The sequence below is a fragment of the Marmota flaviventris genome, chromosome 10, assembly GCF_047511675.1.
Source record: "Marmota flaviventris isolate mMarFla1 chromosome 10, mMarFla1.hap1, whole genome shotgun sequence".
In the NCBI taxonomy this organism is placed as follows: domain Eukaryota; kingdom Metazoa; phylum Chordata; class Mammalia; order Rodentia; family Sciuridae; genus Marmota; species Marmota flaviventris.
This window is the reverse complement of record NC_092507.1, coordinates 39,473,277-39,494,570: the sequence shown is the minus strand read 5'-3', so window position 1 is coordinate 39,494,570 and position 21,294 is coordinate 39,473,277. Positions and strand designations below refer to the sequence as shown.

The 21,294-nt window shown below is 42.4% G+C and overlaps 1 protein-coding gene across 3 annotated transcripts in view; it reads right to left on the bottom strand.

Annotated features, from left to right (window-relative positions):
* Elavl4 (ELAV like RNA binding protein 4) overlaps positions 1–21,294 on the bottom strand; it is an 83,049-nt gene that overhangs the window by 6,074 nt on the left and 55,681 nt on the right. For all 3 annotated transcript variants that reach the window (XM_027944965.3, XM_071618733.1, XM_027944973.3), the window contains exons 3-4: positions 15,844–15,947; positions 993–1,146 (exon numbers count right to left, since the gene is read on the bottom strand). In XM_027944965.3, the coding sequence (XP_027800766.1) occupies positions 993–1,146; positions 15,844–15,947 (258 nt within the window). The remainder of the gene's footprint in view (positions 1–992; positions 1,147–15,843; positions 15,948–21,294) is intronic.

The following is a 21,294-nucleotide window of genomic DNA, read 5'->3' as shown; positions in this document are numbered from 1 at the left end:
CAGGCTGTTGTTCTTCCTTAACTCTGTGCCTTGGGATATGGCATCCTCTTTATCCAGAATGCTCTATCACTCCCTTTTGCCAGGTAACCTCAAGTCATCCTGCCAACCTGTTCAAACATTGCCTCTACAATGGAGCCTTCCCAACAATCATCACCAGGCATAGTACACTCTTTCCTGAGCTCTCACAGGGCAACTTGGACGGCACCTAGTGGGAATCTGTCACTTTGGAGTCCTGAAAGGAACTATGCCTTTCCTTCATCCGTGGTTCCCAGTGTCCCTCTGCACAGTGTCTGGGTCAGAGCCTATTTCAGTAAGAGTTGGTTACATGAATCAAACGACAAATGTGCTAAACTTCTCTCAGGGGGTGACTTCTAAACTGAGATAGAGTGGGGGGTAGGCATAAAACACCTTGTCATTAAAAATGCAACCCCAGGTATTTTACCTTTCTTGCTGAGAGGTGCTGGCTGATTGACTTTCTTTATTATGGACAAAGAACCTGAGTCCCAAAGCCTGGGTTCTTACCCTGCTCTGCTCCTGACTAGCTGGTGGGAAGTCAGCTCTCACTTTGGATCTGTTTGCTGATGTACAAAATGAGGTAGTTTAAAGTTCCTTTTAACTCTGTAATGCTATGAATTGGAGCTAGAGCAACATATACAGGTTTTCACATACAAAAATAACCGTTACTGGTTGAGGGCTGAAAGAGACTTTGAAGGTCATACAGCTCCATTCTCAACCTGATGCCCAAATTCTCTTTTACAACCTTGCCAAATAGTGTAGCGGCTGCTGGAACAATTCCCACGACGGAGAATTCTGCATCCCAATATGGCCCATTTTAAATTTGGGCAGTTGATGGATGAGAAATCTTTCTCCCAAGTCAGAAGTGTGCCTATTCATGACCCATATTCTCGACTTTAAGCAACTATTAGCCTGCTCCTACAGATAACAGTTGGGCACTGATATGCAAGAAAAGAAATTACAAAGAAACACTTAACCTGTAACTTGGTCAACCAGGATTCGTGAGGTGATGATACGACCATATTGCGAGAAAAGCTGCTCCAGCTCCTTCTGGGTCATGGTTTTGGGAAGGCCGCTAACGTAGAGGTTAGCATCCCTGATTGAGGCCGAGCTCGGACGGGCATATGAGACCTAGGAGAGGCAAGAGGACTAAATCCATTATAGGCACTTGACCTCAAGGGAGAGACAGAGGCAACCACCAAGATGACAGTGCCTCGGCTAGCAGTATAGCTCAAGGTGCCAGTTAAAACCACTCAATAGTTCAGAGTCTGAGCTACTCTTGTAATAGTAATGAGAATTAGGAGAACAGCAATAGAGGAACAAAAGGAGAGTTGACGATAACTTAAAACAAATGCACAGATAAGGGTCTCTAAGTGCAGAACAAAATAGCTACTGTATGGCAGCTGTTAAATGCAGAACTACCCACGCATGAAGTTCTGAAGATTTACCTCCTGGATGTGGGTGTATAGATGATTTACTGTATCCAACACATAATAATCTTTGAATAAACCAAAAAAAAAAAAACCCTATGAAATTCTGCTCTGCACATTTCTCTCCCTGCCACCCTCCCTACCCCCATTCTCTTCAAGAAAACATAAAAGCAATTGGGTTCTCTGTAAGATTTTTTTTATGTTCTGTCCTTTGTGTTGCTCCAATCTGTTCTCATAAGGTCTGCTCTCCCTGAATGACAAAGCGCTGGTGAAATGGGATTGAATGAACATCTGCTTGCGAAACTGGATATGTGACCTTGTCGTCACATCTGCAAGGACCAGTTGCCCCTAACTTTGAGATTGGGCAGATAAAACCACAACAAACAAAATGGGGGCACAGTGTGCAGGAGGGAGGGAAAGGGCAGCCAGAGAGGGAAGAGAGCCTCACTGATGGTTATAATAAGTTTGACTTTGTAAATTTGTCCTCCCAGATCTCTCCACTGCTTTTTTTCCTCCCCAAAAAGCTAACACAGAAGTGTAAACAGATCTGAAATTCCATCTGCAAGAAGCCAAATCTGTAGCAGTACACATAAGCAAAGCAAACCCCAGCAGTCATTAATTTTAGACTTTCATTTACTTATTTATTTATTTTTTTAAGAAAACAACATCAGACATTTGAAATATAATTTACAGCTAGTCTAACAAAAGCACTTTCCTGCTAAAGCTATTTCTGGGGCGGTTATGGCTCAGAATAGATGATGAAAACAGTCATTTTAGAGCACATCTGACAACGTTGGACAGGAAGGGACTTATATGCCTTAGCATTTTTCAGTTGGGAGTTTTATTGAATCTAGATAACGGATTTCATAAGACCTGGTAAGACTGTGGGGCCACGCGTGTGTGTATGTGTGTGTGCTCACACACAAGCCAGTGTGCAAAAGGAATTGCACGTGTAAAAACCAATCTTTCACCATTTAAGAACTAGACCTCAGGAAGCAAAGTGGACATTGCTTCTGGAAACTTCAGGGGAGAGAATGGGTGTGGCAAAGAGGAAGAAGGATGAGTAGACTCCTCACCCATGGCACATTCTCCCTTTCTATGACAGAGACACCAGGTCCCTTTATGAGTTCCACACCTAAAAATAGATGTTGACTCAACAGAAAATGATGTGAGTGACTAATCTGCCTCTCTGGCCTCCCCCTGCTGATGGAGTGAGGCAGCTGCCTACATTGTCTACATCTTCTAGAAACTCCTGGGTGGCCTGGGAAGTCGCTACAGGTTTTTCTCCTTCCTAGCACAGGGCTGCGAGGTAGAGGGTCCAATTCATTGAGGTTTCCTGTGTGTGCACTTGAGGCCACAGGGGGTCGTGGGGGGGGGCGCTCGAGAAACCCATGCAACTGCCTGGATAGGGCTTCACTTCACATAATGTGCTCCTGCCCTTGTCCTCTCAGGCTATAGCATAGAACTATTTTTGAGGCAGGAGGAAGGAGTGGTCAGGAGAAGGAAATCTCATAGTGGTGGGTCCACAGTACAAGGGTCACCCTCGTCTCACTCTAATTACTGGCAAGTCATCTGAATGTCATTTGCCCCTCTCCCACCTTTATGCTTTTGCTCATGGGGAACATTTTTTCCATCTTCTTCCTCAAATACAATTCTTACTTTTCTTAAGGTGGCTCAGCTCAAATGTTACTACCTTTTCTTGATAGCCGCCTCTGTCTGATCTTGCCTCCTCCTAAAAGTCTCCACAGCAATGTGCTCAATGAATCATAGCACTTAACCCGTTCTAACCTTAACTCACCACCTCTCTATCTGGTCTGACCATCTCCTTGAGGTCATGGATTATATGTGTCTTATTCATCTCTGTGGCTCTAGCTCCCGGCACAGAGCCTGATTCCTGCTGGGTGTTTAATACCTTCTGAAAAAAAAAAAGTGGACACCCCCAGCTCTTGATGGACGATGTGGCCCTTAATGGCTCTTTGGGGTTAACTATAGCTTGGTTCCTCCACTAAGATGGATCACTGAGAGTCAAGCACCCAGAGTCATAACTGTGTTTCCCTACTAAGCTAAAAGCTAAGGGACAGTTTCCCACTCTTCAGTGTCTGGGGTTGGAATAAGAGAAGAGGACGTCGTAGGACTAGACATCACTTCTCTCAGCAAACATTTCTTGAAGATCTACCCTGCGCCAGTTACTTGCTGTGCTGTGTTCTGGGGACACAGCAAAAGCAAGACAAGGTCTTTTGCTCCGGAGGACCTCCAAGTCTAATGGAGGCCACAGACATTTCACAGGACATGCTTGATAAATATGGGTTGAGTAGAATAATGGATGAAGAGGCATATAAACCAATTATCACAAAGTCACAAGACGTGTGCTATGCCAGGGCTATGTATGCGTGTGACTCAAATGCAGAGGAGGGATAAATCAAGGATTAACGAGGCCAGGAATAAGACAGAGCTGAAATGAGGCTGTTGGTGAGACAGGTGGTGGTAGGGTCAGGGAATGGTGGCCTGGTAATAACCTTCCTCTGTTATGAATACAAATGAGGCCAAAGCTTAGGGAAGGGCCTGGCATTGTGCATTTACTACTATCCAATAAATGCACTGTGGATAGTAATGAACTTGATTTCCATTGGGCACCCAGATCTGGAGTACAGAGGGAAGCATTTTAAGGACTGACCCTGCTAGGGAAAAGGAGCTGGCACTGGAGTCAATGACACAACCAAAACCATTTCCCTAAAAGATGATTCTGACAGAGATGGAATCTTAAGGAAAATTACTTTGACAGATTCCCCAGAGATAGACACAAGGCAGTAACAAATCCCCAAAGTGAACAGCACCTTGGTCATTCTATTCCAAGACTAATTCCTGCTTAGTTTTTCTCCTCAATTTGGACCCTTAAATTGCTGTTGTTTTATTCCCCTGTGCCAGTAGGAGTGGACAAAAATGACAGGAAAAGGATCTTCCCGCCTTCAATATTCAAAAGCGCATTCCAGTATCTAAAACTTTCAAGTTTCTTCATACACTTATTAAATTCCAGTGGAATGACTACTGATGTCAGATCCTTTCTCAGGCCTAAACATTTTAAAAATATTGCCAATTTTCAGCCCCTGTAAAGAGGCCATCATTATTGGCACGTTAGCTCTTCTAACGAGAAGCCTAGAACCTGGGGCTCCCAATGCTAGAGCCAATGCTCTAGAGAATTCCCCTTGCCTTGGACCATCAGGATCCTGCTTATTTCATTCATCCAGAATCTTTGAAGACAAAGATTGGCATTTCTAGGCCATCAGAGATATTGCTCCAGAACTCAGAAAGAGCTGAGAGTAAAGAGGCCACTTCTCTCTCTGGGTAATTGTGGCCTAAAGGCAGGTGACTATGAATGCCTGGCTTCACAGACAGTGTTTACAGAAGATTTTCAGCCCTTTCAAACTCCCCAGCACTGCCCATCCCTGCCTGCCCATAATCCCCCACCCTCTACACTACAGCAACAAGATTATGAGCTCAGACTTTGGGTGGGCTCCAGTACTCACTAGCTGTGTGAGCTTGAGCAAGTAATTTGATCCTGATAAGTCTCAGTTTCTTTACTTGTAAGAAATGGGGGACAATTCTCCTCTAATGGGTTATTGTAGAAATAAGTAAGAATATTTTATGTCTAGAACATACCTAGAATTTAATTAAACTTAATAGCATATATCATAACTTATATATTATTATGATGAACTATACAGGTGTCTGTGGGTCAGTCTGGTATCTATCCCTCATTGGGACATACCCTCTAATTTTATTAAACAAGCAAACACATGGATCACTACCAGTGAATGCCTACAGAGGCATTGTGCTCCTTTGCCATCTTTCTGGGGTCTGGCTATCTTTCAGCAGTTCACTGCCATGAATTTCCTCTAACATGTTTCAACAAATCCCATCCCTTCACATCCACAAAGTACTTTCCACTTTCTTAAATGACTTAGTGCTCTCAGAGATTTTCACAAAGTGGGTCAGGCAGCATTGTCATTCACCACAGATGGAGAGCAGGACCAGGGCTGGGGTCTGCCTCTTCCCACACAATACCCACAGGTCCCTCTGCCTGTTCACAGCCAGGACTTGGCTTGGGGGGTGGGAGAAGAACAGCATGGTCCCTCATCCGACCCACCATAATGCAGAGAAAGGGGAGGACATGAGAAACAATAAAGGCATGATCTTGGGGTTGTGAGGAAGGAAAAAATGGGAGGAAAAGGCATCCTTCTTAGCTCCTGAAAGGTGCTCCTATGGGAAACCACTGAATTAAATAAGAGTTCATTGACTTCTTCTCACTTTCCTGAACAATTGCTGTGAGCTAGACCCTGGGATGGGTGCTGGGAGTGTGTCTGCTTCAAGGACCCCCACAGTCTGGCAAGGGAAATAATCAAGCAAATGAGGTACAATACTAAGGGCTGTTGACAAGGGGACACTCATCTTCCACTTCTGTTGTTTCCCTCCAAGTGGAGGGTGCCCTGGAGTAATAGTCTAGGCCTTTTTCCAGCCCCTCACCCATTCTTCTCCAGGGACTTGGAGCAACTACTCTGAATGGAGTCTTCAATAATGGGGTACTCAAATGCTGGAGCTTCCTTCCATCTGGGAGCCAATGCCAGACAGAAGCTCAAACTCTGTCCTGGGCTCTAAGTTCTAAGGGGGCAGGCTCTGTTCTCATTTGGGGAGACCTGTGGGGTCCAGAGCACCTATGACTCCCCTCCACCTGCCACCTGATTCATGCTGTTCTCTTATCAGGGGCAAAAACTGATGGTAATGTTTCTAATGAGTTCTAATTATGCAATTTCTTCCTGCACAGAACTCTTCAATAATTCTTTAATGCCTTGTGATGGAAGTCCAAATCTCTTATCTGGGCATTCAAAGCCCCCTGGAATCTGGCCCAAATTTTCTTCTCCTGCTAACCCTTTCCTGCACCCTTTCAAACAAAAACACAGTCACAGCTTTCTGAGTAGTGCTGAAGGTTTCCACTTTCATGCCTTTGTTTTTGGTCTTCTTGATTATTCAGTCTGTCAAAGTGTTAGGAAGTTCCACTGGGTCCAAGTAATACGTCCAGGTCTTAAACAGTAATAAAGATGACCTCGGGATTCCACACTCTTTTGTTTTGCCTCTCAACTGGTTTAGAACCCAGATGTGCAAAACAGTGAGGTCATCTGTTGGGCCCCTATGGATTACAATAGTAGCATGGCATCTGGATGTTTTTGAGCTAGGTATTATATTTGCAAAACTGCTAATGTCTATAACCACAGTTGAAGGTAACTGGAGATAAAGATGTCAGAGGCCACATGGGTGTTCCTGACACTACTATCTCTGATATCTGCTTCAGAGAAACTTGGTGCTAGAAGAAGTGACCTCAAAAGTTCAGTGCAGGATTTAACACAGCTGGCTATCTAGCTTGTACATTCCACCAATAGGAAGCTCACTACCTCATGTGGCATCCTATGTCACTGCTAGCTATTACTGGTTTTTCTTCCTTCGACAACCTTGGAACATTCTCCCTATCCTCATCACCCCTTATCTTGTGGATCTCACTGACAGGTGCTAGTTACAGTATCATGTAACTATTTTGAAACAGGACACTTCAAAGAAGCTTTTGTTTATGGTACTTTAACTGAAACTGAGTTCCTGTTCTATAGTAGAAAAGAGTGAAGAGGTTAAGAGCAAGGGCTTTGGGCTTGAGGAAATGAAAATGTAAATCCCGACCACTTTCCAGTTGTGTGACCTTGGGGTGAGTCACTTAATCCTTCTGGGGTGCATCACTTGAATAACATAGTTTAGAAGCTCTCTAAAAGAGCTATTTCCTTGTAGGATTTCTAGGCACCATACCTGGCACACAGTAAGTGCTCAATAAACAGCAGCTTTGACATGATTGCTATGTAATTAGGCCTTATGCTAGACATCAGGGTGCAGAGATGAATACAACAGTCCCTGACACGCAGGACTATTAGTCTAGCAGAGGAGACAAACAAACCAATCATTTCAGAAGATCAGGCTGCAGATTTTCCCCGGTTTGTTGTAACACCCTATTCTCTGAGTGAATACAAACTCCCCAGAGCAGACAGGTCCCTGGGGAACATTCATTCCAAAGAGACCAGGAGAATGGCAGCAGAGAACAGACTGCGGTGCTGCCAGGGCTTCTAGGAGCAAACCCTCCCGGGGACTTCCAATCCCACCTCTGGGAGCAGGGAGAGAAGAAAGAAGCCAGCTGCCTCCTAGAAACAACAGCTCTGATTGTGAGGATTGGTTCACCTCTGTGCCTGTGGCTGCAGCCCTGCTCACAGGCAGGACAGGTGTCTGTATTTGTAGCCCCCACTCTTTATACTCCCCTCCACCTGCCACCTGATACATGCTGTTCTCTTATCAGGGGCAAAAACTGATGGTAATGTTTCTAATGAGTTCTAATTATGCCATTTCTTCCTGCACAGAACTCTTCAATAATTCTTTAATGCCTTGTGATGGAAGTCCAAATCTCTTATCTGGGCATTCAAAGCCCCCTGGAATCTGGCCCAAATTTTCTTCTCCTGCTAACCCTTTCCTGCACCCTTTCAAACAAAAACACAGTCACAGCTTTCTGAGTAGTGCTGAAGGTTTCCACTTTCATGCCTTTGTTTTTGGTCTTCATTCATCATGGCAAAATGAACTCCTGCCCACCTTCCATGAAGCCCAGGCACAAATGACTGCTCTCTCCTTGGACTCCATAGAAGATACATGTCTCAAAGACAGCAGCTGTCATACATGAAACATTTCTTTTTTTTTCTTTCTCTCTCCCTCCCTACCTTCCTTCCCTTCACCACTCCTTTTTTTTTTTTTTTCTGGGAATTGAACCCAGGCCCTCTCAGGTCAGGCAAGTGCTCTACTATTGAGCGACATCTCTATCCCCGGAGGAGCATTTCTTGAGTATTCAATACAAACCATGATTACCTACAAGTGAGGTATCATTAGTTCTGTTTTCCAGAGACAATTATGACTCAGTGAGATCAAGTACTTGCCCAAGGTCACACAGCTGAACTAAGGCAAACAGACAAACTTGAATATGACTCAAAGTTCTGGGATCTTTCCATTTTGCCACGCTAACCTGAACAGTGAGATAAAAGCCATATTCTTGGCACCAAATGTTACTTTTACTGGAAAGGTACCAAGTGGGAATGAGCATGCTGTAATATTTTATTAGACTATTAGAGTTGGAAGGAACCATTCTGCAGATGAGGAAATAAGGTAAGTTGCTCAAGGTCATTCCTAGTAATTTTTGATGGAAGCAGAACTGGACTATCCATCTTAACTCAAAACTTTTAATGAACAAAAAGGGAGAAGGGGAGAGGGATGTGGTGCTTTCTGATCTTTGACAGACCAGCTATCCTGTCCTGAGGCTTCAGAGAAATAATTCTTTAGTTCTCAGGGCCACTGATGTTCTAGGCAGCTCTGTGCCACAGAACTTTCTGGAATCAGGAAATGTCCTATATCTGTGCTGTTCAATATGGTAACCATTAGCTACGTGTCAGTAATGACACATTTCAAACATGTCTAGTGTGCCCAAGGAACTGAACTTCTTATTTAATTCAAATTCAATATGTGGCTAGTAACCACTATACTGACTAGAGTAGTTCTACACCAAGAAAAAACACAGAGTTGTAACATCTCAGAATGAGAAAGGACATTTAGGGTCATTTAGTCAAAATTCATTCTGAGACAAGAATTTTTTCCTATCTCATCCCTAATGTTTCATTTGAATGCCTCTGATGATGAAAGACTCACTACCATTCAAGGCAAATATTCTATTCTGACAGTTACACAGGTTTTCTTTCCAGATTATTAAAATATAGGATTGAACTAATGCCTCTGGGTCACTGCAGAATTTTCTTTCCAAGAGAATGGAAAAGCAACCATTGTGGGATAGATACATGGGTTCAGAGCTCTCTTTGCCATCTGCCTCTGAACAACCTGTACAGTGTTATGTCTTTTAAAAATGATCTGGATGGGTACAAAACACCAGGGATGAGCTGACCAGAGTGGACAAGAAAGGACCACCAGTCCCTGTGATCTGTAGTCATATTCTCCTAACATAGCCAAGGGAGTGCCAATTTTTCAAAAGCAGCTCACATCACATTGTTGACTTCTTTTATGCTTATGGATGGCTAAAGCCCAGACCCCATTCCATGTACTTCTGAAAACTTAAGTGTCTAACCTATACCTTCCCAGTTTTCTTTTGTAATCCACACATAGAACACTGCAAATGACCTCAAAGATACTAGCATCATATCAATTTCATGAGCTGAGAGCACAGGGGAACTATATTTCCACCTCTCCAATTCCTATCTCTGTATTTGAATTTATTCACTCAAAGGAAGTTAACCGGGCACTGGAGACAGAGCAGCCAAATATAATCTCCCACAAAAAAGAGAGAGGCAGCTGGTACAACTGGGGTAAATGTGCATCCAGTTTCCGATAGCCCTGCCATGTGCCTTCTCCTTGGGGATTCAGTGATCCAGCCGCCCCTGCTGACCTTGGCAGGGAAGTGCTCCCACACTGGATCTGACTATAGCCTGAATGGGGGAGGAGAGAACATGCTTTTTTATTATTAACAAGACTGAGGAAGGCAGGCCATCATTTCTGGGTAGGGTGATATCCATCAGCAAAAAATGATCTGCTAACTCTTCGGGAAGCATTAAGAGACGTGATAGGAGAAATAATTGCTTATGCCAAGTGCAAAGAAAAGATGCCTCAGCGGAATGGAGGCCTTTAGCAAGGCAGGTGGATGGCGGGAGGGGATGGGGGGAGACACAGCTGCCCATGACCCCTGGCAAGAGAAAGAAGCAGGAGGGGCAAACTGGAACCTGCAAAGCTCAAGTGTAGGAAGATCCCCTGGAGGCACTGTTAGTGCTATTAGAAGAATAAAGTGAAAATGGAGAAATGGTTAAGCAGCATCAAAACATTAGCAGAGAGGCGGAAATATGCGAACTCACTCTCCTTCCTGGAGAAGGGAGGTTTTTCCTTCTGAAAAGCCCTCGCTCACACACTTTCCCCTAGTCTTGCTCCCTTGAGACTTGGACTGCTGCCTTGTGATAAAGTGTCTTTCTTACTCTCTCACCCCATCGCCTGACTGAGTGCAAACTCTCATGGGTTTGCTCAGAGCTGCAGAAGCAACCCTTTTGCCCCTTAATCTGAGAACTAGTCCTGAAATTGCTCACATCCCAAGTTTACACAAGAGCTGTGCTTTGGAAATGTTTTATTTCAAGTTATATTTGTATAATTCAAGTAAAAGCTCAATGCAATTATTAGAAAAAAATCACTAAAATCATTTGTAAACATGTAATGCAATGAGAAAAGAATAGAAATATGGAAAAATGTTAACATTATTAGGCTGTGAAAGGCTGATATGTGTTCATGATATGATCCTTGGCATTCTAAATTATTTAGAAATGAGGTCTTGCTTTTAACAGGAATGAAAAAGCCCCTAATATAGAGATGATTTTTGTCAGAATCTAAGGCTGACAAAACCTACTATAGTAGCCTGCAAACTGTTGGTTTCATTTGTCAAACACTCCATGTGGCACGCCATTCACAGATGAACCCACAGAACACTCTCCCACTCACACCTTGCACAGCTCCCTATGTCCCCAAAACATCCAAATGGAAACCTCTACAACCCTGTGATCACCCCATTCCACTGCACTGGAGTTGCTCCTTTTCAGGAGCTCTCAGAGCAAGAGCAAGCAGTGAGCACTTCTGCAATCCTGCTCCTCACACTTAGGTTGAAACCTAGATGTCTCACCATTCTGAAAGTTTTAGCAGGATTGATAACAAACCTTCAGTCACATTTTATTGAAGGCTCTCAGTGTCACTTGAATATCAATCCAACCAAACCTTTGGTAAACATGTGCTTGTTTTGAAGGTACTATAAAACCATCTAATTGTTTTTGTTGTTGTCCTTAATTAATGTGACTAAGAGCTGAACCAAATGCAACTGGACTCAACTGAGTGCTTCTTAGTAAATCGTCTGAAAGTACAGTGTAAAGTCAGGGCTGCTCATTTAGAGCTCAGGACTGGGACAGGCATTAGGCATGAATGGGGTCAGCGAGGGAGAACTGGGAATCCTTTTCCAGAATCCACAGCTATTTCACCCAATGCTTCTCAGAGTCCCAAATGATCCTTGGTGGAGAAACTAGAAAACCAAAACAAAACAAAAACAAAAGCTAACAAATAGCACCTCAAAGCCCTAAACGGAGTAAATCAACCCCACTGAGCTTAGAGTCGAACACTGAGAAATGACCCAGTTTCTTAAGTGGGATTCCAGGCTGCTTTGGCAGGCCCATGGTCCCTACCCTATGGCTTCCTGAGACACATGGATGGAGGCATTTCCAGGGCACTGCCATCTCTGGTTACCTAATCCTAGGACTTAAAACGGAATCCGGAAAGCCAGGGTCTAGGAATAAATTATTTGAAGTCAGGGGTGTCCCTAAGTTCAGAAGCCCTGAACCACAAGTCTGCTTACTGAAGAACCTGAAGGAACCCTGTAATTCAGTTGTTTGCTTTTTATATCTCCTCCCCATTTGAGGGAGTATAACCCATGTGTGTGCAGAGCCAAATACACACCCACACACCCTTACAGAATGCACATGCTGTTGGGCAAACAGTCATTGTGGCACTCCAACATGACCTACTGCAGAGAGCTATTTAAAACTTCTTTTTCTTACTCCAAATCTCATTTACCAACTACGTGATCCTGGGTATGTGCCTTAACCTCTTCGGGCCTCAGTTTCCTCATTAGTGTAATGGAGATAATAGCACCTTCTTTTAGTCTATTTTAAGAAAAAGAGCTGACATGTGCAAAGTAATTAGCTCAGGGACAGTTCAAAGGTTAAATGATAATAAGCATGTAAAAAGATTATAAATATTATTGGACACAGCATAAAAACTAAATGCAAGATAGCATTACTATTTATTATTATTATTATTATTATTATTATTACTTCCTCTCGAGCTCATGCTCACACATTAAGCAACTCCTCTTCTGGAAGCAAGGTCCTTTGGATGTTAACTCCATCTCTACTGTTGGTCAGTTGTATGGCCCTGAACAAATCACTTCACTTCTCTGAGCCTGCTCTCCAAGATAAGGGGTTGGAATCTCCCACTAAAGAAATTATAGACCAAAGAACAATTCCTCTGGAGTCACCATCCACAACTACTCACTGGGGGCATAATTATGCACCATGCCCTTTCTCTGCTTTCTTTACCAGAGGTCTGGCCTTGCCCTCCACATGCCCTCAATATTCACACACAGTCGCTTTACATTCCTTTTAATAAAGGTGAAATGGATTTTTGTTGATAGGGAACCATCATTTGTGGACACCTCTTCCTAGTCGCCTGGTAATGAGCCATTCACTGCTCAATTGGCAAAACAGTGTTTGCATATTTAAATTTGAGTTCAGAGGTTGCAAACTGCCTGTCCAAAGGTCAGCTAACTATTAAGTTCTGTTTGGTTGTCCTACATAATGCTTTAAATTTTTTTTGAGTTAGTTTCTAGTCTTTAAAAAAGTGGGAGATTTGACGTTTAAAAAAAATATCTAGATTTCAGTTTTTATTGAGCAAATGAAAGATCTGGCAACAATCCGGATTTGAACAATCCTCACTGTTATCATTACCACCACCATCATCAGCAGCAGCTGAATAGCTGTCCTCTTTACCTAATACACACTTGAGCCCCCCCAACCCCAGGGCTTTCCAAAACCTTCCCTGAGTCAGATTGCTAATCTTTCATCTGCATAGTTTAAGAATTAACTCTTGATTTGCCTGCACCTATTTTGCACATAAAGTAGTGCAGAAAGCACTACCGAGGGGGGTGGGGGGGTGGGGGGTGGGGGTGGGTGGGAAAAAAGAGATAAATTTGACCAAAGTTTGCAAACATGTACTAGATGGTTCCAAGGATATCTCTCTAATGCATGCTTCCAAAGAAGATATTTGTTTTTTCCAGATTGGCAAGTTATCTATTCCTTCATGGGAGTCAGAGCAAAGAGATAAATCTCATGTCACTTATCAAAGCAAACTGAACCAGAAGAAGTAAACAGTGGCCTGAAAGGCAAAAAAGCAATTTTGAGAAATTAATAAATGATGAGACTATTAACAGCACATGAAAAGGGTTTGCTTTTTTCTTCCCTTTAATATGATTTTTTACCTTAAACACTGTGTCCCTTTAGGAAAGGGAAGAAAAGTTAATAAAGGAACCTATCACTCAAACTTAATTTTTAGTATGGCAAATAAACTGCTTTAATGAAAGGGCTGAAATCCCCAGGTTTGCACATTAAATTTTCATTCATAGTAGAGAATGGAAATTATTGATTCAGCCGTGGCATCATGCTTTTTGAATCCTACAGTGCTTCAGAAGCCCACATTTCCGCTGGGTGCAAATGTGTTGGCAGCATTTTGATGCAGGGGGAGCCCAGGGTGGGTGGGAGAGTGGAGAAAGGGATGTGGATGAGGGAAGGAGGCAGACTGGCTCTTCTCAGGAAAAAAAAAAAATCAATGTTCCTTATCTCTAAGATCCACTTAGATAAAGCATTTGATAGTATGATGGGCCAGGGGATACATTCTGAGACCAGAAAAGCCAGGTCCACTCAGTCTTCTGGGAAACCCCACGGGCATTAGGAAATACTAAAAAGAAAAAAAAAAAAAAAAGGCAGAATTGATGGCTGATGATTTGATCCCAAACCCTCAGAGAAGAGTTTAAGAAAACTATAGAGGAAAGAAAATACCTTTCTCAGTTCAAGGTCAGGGTGTCTGTCATGGGAAGAATAAATGTCTGGCATTCTAATGCTGAACTAGATAGTACGGAAATCAATCAGACCCACAAATACAGCTATCAACCTGGTGTGGCCTCATCAAACAGTCAGGTGACATAAGCATCTCTTCTTTACTTACAGCACAAAAATAGGTATGTTTTTCCTTTGAAAGAAATTAATCTTCCTGCCTCTCAGAGGACTACTTTATAATTAAACAACTCTTGATTATTTCCCCCTTAGAGAACTCACAGGAACTGATTCTAAGCCTAGACGAGGATAGCCTGAATTAGGCCCATTTTGGTGTCTTTGTGTACCAAAGACTGTAGGAGATCAGGGAAAGCAATTATCTTTAAAAATAAGCTAAACTCAATTGCAAAAGTAAAGCTGCTTAAAAAAGAAAGATAATCACATATTAAAAATAAAAGGCTTTGTTTTGTTTTTGTTTTTTATTACCTCTTCGCTAAGATTATCCTATACTAGTCAGTAGACTCTTCTGTCAGTCTGGGTGTTGGAAAAGTAGCTCTGTTGGACTAAAAAGTTCTGGTTTTGTGTTTTCAGACGCTGAGAGCTGGTGCCATCTATAGATTTCCATTCTGGGAGAGGTTTCTCTTTTGTCCTACTTTGCGTCAGACCTGCTGTCGTGAGGATAAGAGCGCCCAGGAGACACTTCCCTGCGGTTTAATAGGCTATGAAGGATGGGACTCATTAATCGGCTGGCAGCTGCCCCTAAACAGGATGCTGCCTGGAGGTGGGGGAAGAAGCAGGAGGGAGGCCAAGGAGCAGGGAGGGTCCATCCTGAAGACAACCCCCTTGCTGTCCAAAGGGGGCCCCCAGAGCAAGCAGCACCGCCTCCTGAAGGATCCCACAAATGTCTGAGCCCAGAGCATAACAATGCTGCCACAGAAACCTGCACCTCCTGAAGGAACAGGCTCTGGGTTACTTTTTTTTTTTTTTTTTTAATTTACAACAACAATCACTCCTGAGATATTATCTGCCCATCTTATTACTCTTAGATTGATGAAATATTAGTGTTTTTGTTGTTCTTTTACTATGTTCTCATTGATTTTATAGCACCTGTTCCTGTTACACCAGTGTGTGTGTTTATAATTGACTTTCCCTTTCCAGTTCATGGTCAGGAGGTTCCTAACCACCCCTAGCCAAAGCCAAGCTGCTCGGACTGGTTTATGTCTCTTGACTTGACACTCTAACCCTCCAACCTCATCTTCTCATTGCCTCCTGTCTAAACTCAGGCCATACTAGTCATACCTAGAACAGCTTCCCTGCCTCAACCTCTCCCTTTGGCTTGCTCCTGGCATCTGTGCCAACTCAGGCTGACAGGCAGGCCCTTTAAGTGGGGTCTTGGATCCCAGGCAACTGATCCGCCTTCTGGATTGGAGGTCCCAGGGCTCCTAGAATCTTCCCTATACTCAGCCCTCATCTCACTCTTTTGTGATGGCCTATGTCCCCACTTAGTAGAGTGTACTGTAAATGTTCTTTGAATAAATAAAGAACATCACTTTTGGCTCCACACAGCCTGGATTTATTAGATTCACAGAATGAAATTTACCAGGGCCTCCTGAATCAGAAGCCAGTATGTCACCTCTTACCTTTATGGTTTTGGTCTGGAGTCTGAGTCCATTTAAAGTGTTGATGGCTTTCTCTGCATCCTTTGGATCAATATAGTTAACAAATCCATACCCTAAACTCTGTCCTGTGGAAACATTAAAAAAAGAGAGAAACACAGAGAAAGAGAGAGACAGAGAGAGGGAGGGAAAGAAAGAGAAAGAGAGAGAGAGAGAGAGAAAGAAAGAGAGAAAGAGAGAGTGCTCAGTATCTTTGTAGATGCAACACTTTCCATTGCAGTGGGTCAAAACCCTCCTCTGGTACATGCTTCCTTTATGCTGGGGTTTACCCCCAGACTTGAGAGCTTTTCAATTCTTCCATCCCTCACTCTGGTTGGCCTTTCAACTTACAGGGCGGGTAAGTGCCCCTGCATCCACACCTGATATGTACAAATGTCCACATAATCAGGAAGAGGCAGGACAGGGCAATAGAAAGACAGCAGGTGTAATTCGTTAGAAGAAATTTGAACTGGATCCCTGGGGCTTTTCCTATGAGCTGTGGGACTTTGGAGAAGTCCTTTAATCTCCCGTTTCCCCAGATTTCTACTCTGGAGATAACACACTTACCTCAGACAAGTTTGTGAGAGTTAGTAAAACATTGTATATAAAAGGCCTACCAAGTACATTGCCTAGAACACAACAGTGCGCAACAAAACACAGCTCTGCTCTGCTCAGGTCGGTAAAATCAGGGCCAATACTGGATGCAATAGCTGTGTCTATGGCCTCAGTCATGCCAGCCACACCCACACTCAGAGGGATGGAGCATAATCTGAGCAGCAAAAACTGGAGCCCATTATAGTGAAGGAAGCAGGCATGGCCAGAATTGAAAGCAGTTGCTGCAAATCATTTTTTGCCCTCATCATCCCTAGGGCCACAGAACAATAAAAAGAACAGGGCGGGGGGTTTCTATTGTAGACAACAGGGGAGCTCCTAACACAAAGGGGAGAGTGCAAACACATTCTGCAAAGAGGATTTAGCTACTTTAGGTGGAGATGGCATCAAATTGTCTGCAAAAAGAGGTAGCGAGTGACAGGGCTCCCCCCTAAGTGAAATAAAAATAATGTGCTTGCGATCGTGCCACTGATTATAAATAGTCCATCAGCTCTGCCATGTGTCATCAGCCAGAAATATCATTAGGAAACTTTACATTTTCTGACATACCCTTTAAGAAACACAGAGCTTGTGGTGGCTGCAAAACCAGCTTGAACTTCCCAGGCAATGTTATTGATTTGTGGGCGGCAGCAGAGCCGAAGGGGAGAGAAATGACAGGACATCACATGTCAGGAAAGACTGATTACATAAAGCTCTCTTTGGAGTACGGGGGCCAGGACTGGGAGACAATACAGCAAAAAGCCTGCCATGTCCTGGTGACAGGAGCCCATTTCAGCAGCCAAAAAAAATCTTTCCAACAGCTTCTGTTTTGCTGGTAAATGTCTGTGTTTGTGTTGGTTGTAGGAGGGAACCTGGGAAAACAAGTTGGGTTCTGGATCAGAAAATGGGTGACTTTGTTATCCTTCATAGGATGGAAGCAAAGAGAAGCATGAGAAAACTCAAAGGCATACCCTAATGGAAGGCTGTCATCTCTGCCATGAAAAATTTCAAACGACAATCTTTAATTAGGGTTTGCCATTGGGTTTTGGAAGAACAGTTAGAATAGGAAAGATAGAGGCAAACTTTGCCAGATAGGGCCTTTACCAGCCAGAATTTTGGTAACCGAAGAAGGAAGAAAGAGTGAAAGAGTGCTGGGCACATTCCACTGCTGGGACATTTCTCTTTCCATTTTATGGCATAAGTGTGGTGCATGAGTGGGGTGTGTGTGTGTGTGTGTGTGTGTGTGTGTGTGTGTGTATACAGAGAGGTTGGGAGAGAGAGGAAGAGAGAGCAAGAGAGATGTGTGGATTGTAAGACCCTGCCACATGGTCTGAGAACCTTCATTTTGCCAATACACAAATATAAGAGATCACTTTCATTGGTTTAAAAATACCATTTATCCTAAATTTGGCTCCACCTCATCAAGCCTAACTACATTCACCTAATTAAATCCATTTTCATCATGCAAATTTCTCAGTCATATTTACCTTGCATATACAAGAAGTCTAAAAAATTGCTGTATTAAAATATTCTTATAATCGCTTTTTAAAAACAGTCATGCACCAAGTTGAGTTGCTTTAAAAGAACATTTTTTTTAAAGCAATTAGGTCAATGATAAACCTTATATATGAATTCTAGCAAACTGGTCAGATGGTCCATTTTTCAGTGCAATTTAATTTGTGTAAAATTAAAATAGTATATGAAAAAATATAAACAAAACCTCATTTTAGCTGCAAACATTAGACCTACCTCACACAGAAAAAGTTCCTTATTTCATCATGGTGATGGAATATACGTAGAGGAATTTATTATGTTTTCCAGTGGTGCAAGTTTCTAATACATTATACTTTTAAAAATTATCCATATATTGATATAAATTTAAATATAGTGGATATAGTTTTTATATTCTAAATTTTATCTCTGTTTTAGACTTTTGCTTCTAGAGAAAGGAAAACACACTCAGGCTCAGGCATTAGGAAGGTTGCAAAGGTCAAGTAAGGGGAAGATTCCTGCCCAGCTAGATGTGTTACATCAACCTACCTGCCTGTATCAGTCCCAAACCCATCCTCACTTTGGTTCCTGACTATAATTAGCACTATTGTGCTATCATCACCTGTCTCAGGTTTAGAGAGACTGTGTTTAACATCAAGGAGGAAGGAAAACTGAAAACCAGATGAAGGTTATTTCAGAAAGGGGAAAAAAAGGGTGGAGAGTCTCCTTGATACAAAATAATGAACTGCAAACTTTAAAACAGAGCACTGCATTGAACAAAAGAGGACAGAGATGGAAAAACTTGCCTGTGAATTGAAAGATCTGAGATAAACTGTCAGCTTAATGAAACTACCTGTGGTTACCCTGGCCATGAACAGGCTTTCTTCATGGATTCTCACCATCATAGGAGGAGTTCAGCTATGTCTAATAAAAATATACTCTATGGATCTAGTATTCTTTTTTAAAATGCCTTAGAGAAGATTTATTTCCTAGGTAGAAAATACAAAAGCCCAAGCTTCATTTCTTTTAGAAACTGTTTTAGTTGTGGGGAAAAGTAAAATGAGGAAGAATTTTGTTTTATATTTGGTGGCTGTATATTGGTGGTGGGTTTTGGATCTAGAGTTCTGTGTTTAAATGTATATGGAAAAATATAGATGGAACAAATTCACAAAGAGTTATATTTTTTCCATGGGGCCCAAGAGAGTCACCATGTTGAGAAGCCTGCAGGATCCAATCCAAATGCTATAACTAAATGTGTATGTATCTTCAATTCAGAAATGATGTCTTTTTATTATTATTTTTTCCCCCAAGTAGCTACATCTTCTCCCTTTATCATCAACAGAGTAACAAGATTTGAGCATATAGATATGGCAAAAGAAAATTAACAAAATTTATTTTTGTTTCCAATTTATAAGTTTATTTACGTAGCAAGTTGGACAAAGAAAAATGAAATTACCAAAGTTATGCTTATTGAATTCTCTCTGTTAAAGAAAAAAGATATTATGAAATGAAGACTATCTCCACAGCTTAACATCTCTAGTGAGTATCTGGCTTTTTGATGCCCACAGGACCTAATATTCCTGTCCAGCTGTATGGGTGAGGGGTCCCCACTTACCATGCATGGGAAGGAAATGCATTATCGACATTCTTGGATGGAAACTTGTAATTCAGGAAGTAGTTTCCAAGAGAAAACCTCTATACATAATGGCTAAATTTTAAAGCACCTAAGTACTTTGGTTAAACAGGTTTGTTTTGAACAAGCTGTTCTTAAATCTGAATATTTCTGTTTTTATGCATCATAGGCACGTGAACACACAAACACACAATGTCCTCCAGACATGGCCACTCTCCACACTGTTAAAATAATTTTTGAATCTAACTTCTCCTCTAAAAAAACAGATACTTCTTTCCTTAAGAACTGACTTACACGCCTGTAATCCCAGTGGCTCAGGAGGCTAAGGCAGGAGAATCATGAGTTCAAAGCCAGCCTCAGCAACAGTGAGGCGCTAAGCAACTCAGTGAGACTGTCTCTAAATATAATACAAAATAGGCCTGGGGATGTGGCTCAGTGATTGAGTGCCCCTGGGTTCAATCCCCAGTACCCAAAATAAAACAAAACTGGCTTACAAGTGTTTGTATCTTTTTGCACACAGCAGGTACTTAACAAATGCTCAGTAAGTAGAAGAATTAATGTACACTTTTGTACTAATCTTTCATTTCTGGAAGCATATGACCAGAATGTTTTGTATATTTGTTGGAAGAAGGAAAACAAAGAAAGTACCTGGGGAATTTGTTTTGCATTGTGAGGAAGGAGGGAACACAGTAACTGACCCCAGGGACTGGAAAATGAAACAGAGGATGTCCTGGGTGAATTCTCCTCTAGCACAAATCAGGTGAGCAAAAAGAATCACCCCTGCCCAAATTCCACAGTGATTCTGGATTTAGAAAATACTTTCCCATTCATTCTATGGCATTTGTTTCTCACAACAACCCTGGGTGAAGAGAGGTAATTATCATTATGCAGATGGAGAAACTGAAGCTCAGAGAAAAATGTAATTTGCCCAACATCACAGAGCTGGATCTCATTCTAGACCAGGGGTTGGCAAACACTGTTTTATGTATAGGTTAGGATACAACATAGTTTAGGCTGGTGGACCCTACAATCCTTGTCATGACAGTTCTGGCCTTGTGTAGCAGCCAGAGACAATATATCAACCAATGCCCTGGCTGTGGTCCAATAAAACTTTATCTAGAAAAATAGGCAGTAGGCCCAATTTGGCCCTTGGGCCATGTTTTTCGGATCTTCTGATCTAGATCTTTTGGCTCCAAATCCTGCACTGTTTGCTATAATCACAGTTGCCCTATTTGAAGTAAAATGTTATTAACAACTATGGTGAGGTCCAGAAATACCTTAGAGGCTTTTTTGGATCATCCAAGTAAAAGAGTAAATTATTTTAAGTGGTTTGTGTTGGGCATTTTTATCGTATTCAATCTCTAGTAAGTGGCCAGATCATAGCTGATTATAATCCTTTATTTTTCCCCCGGATTCTGGGTAGAAGTGGCTTTTCCTTGCCTTTAGGGTCCCAGGCATTTTTCTGCCACTGACATCTTCATGGCTGATCACAGCAACAGAGAAGCTGGCTGGAAGGAACCTCAGCATTTCTACACTGCTGACCTGCATACTTTGCTCTTTCTCTCTCTCAAAAACCCATCATTTTCCAGAAACCTAACAGTCCCTCCCCTCATCTGTAAGCCCCCAAGGGGGCAGCCAGATGGGTAGATGCTGTTGACGAAAACTTCCTAGTTGAGTAAGGAATTTTTGTGGACGTTAGAACCCCTAGCTCAGGCTGAAAT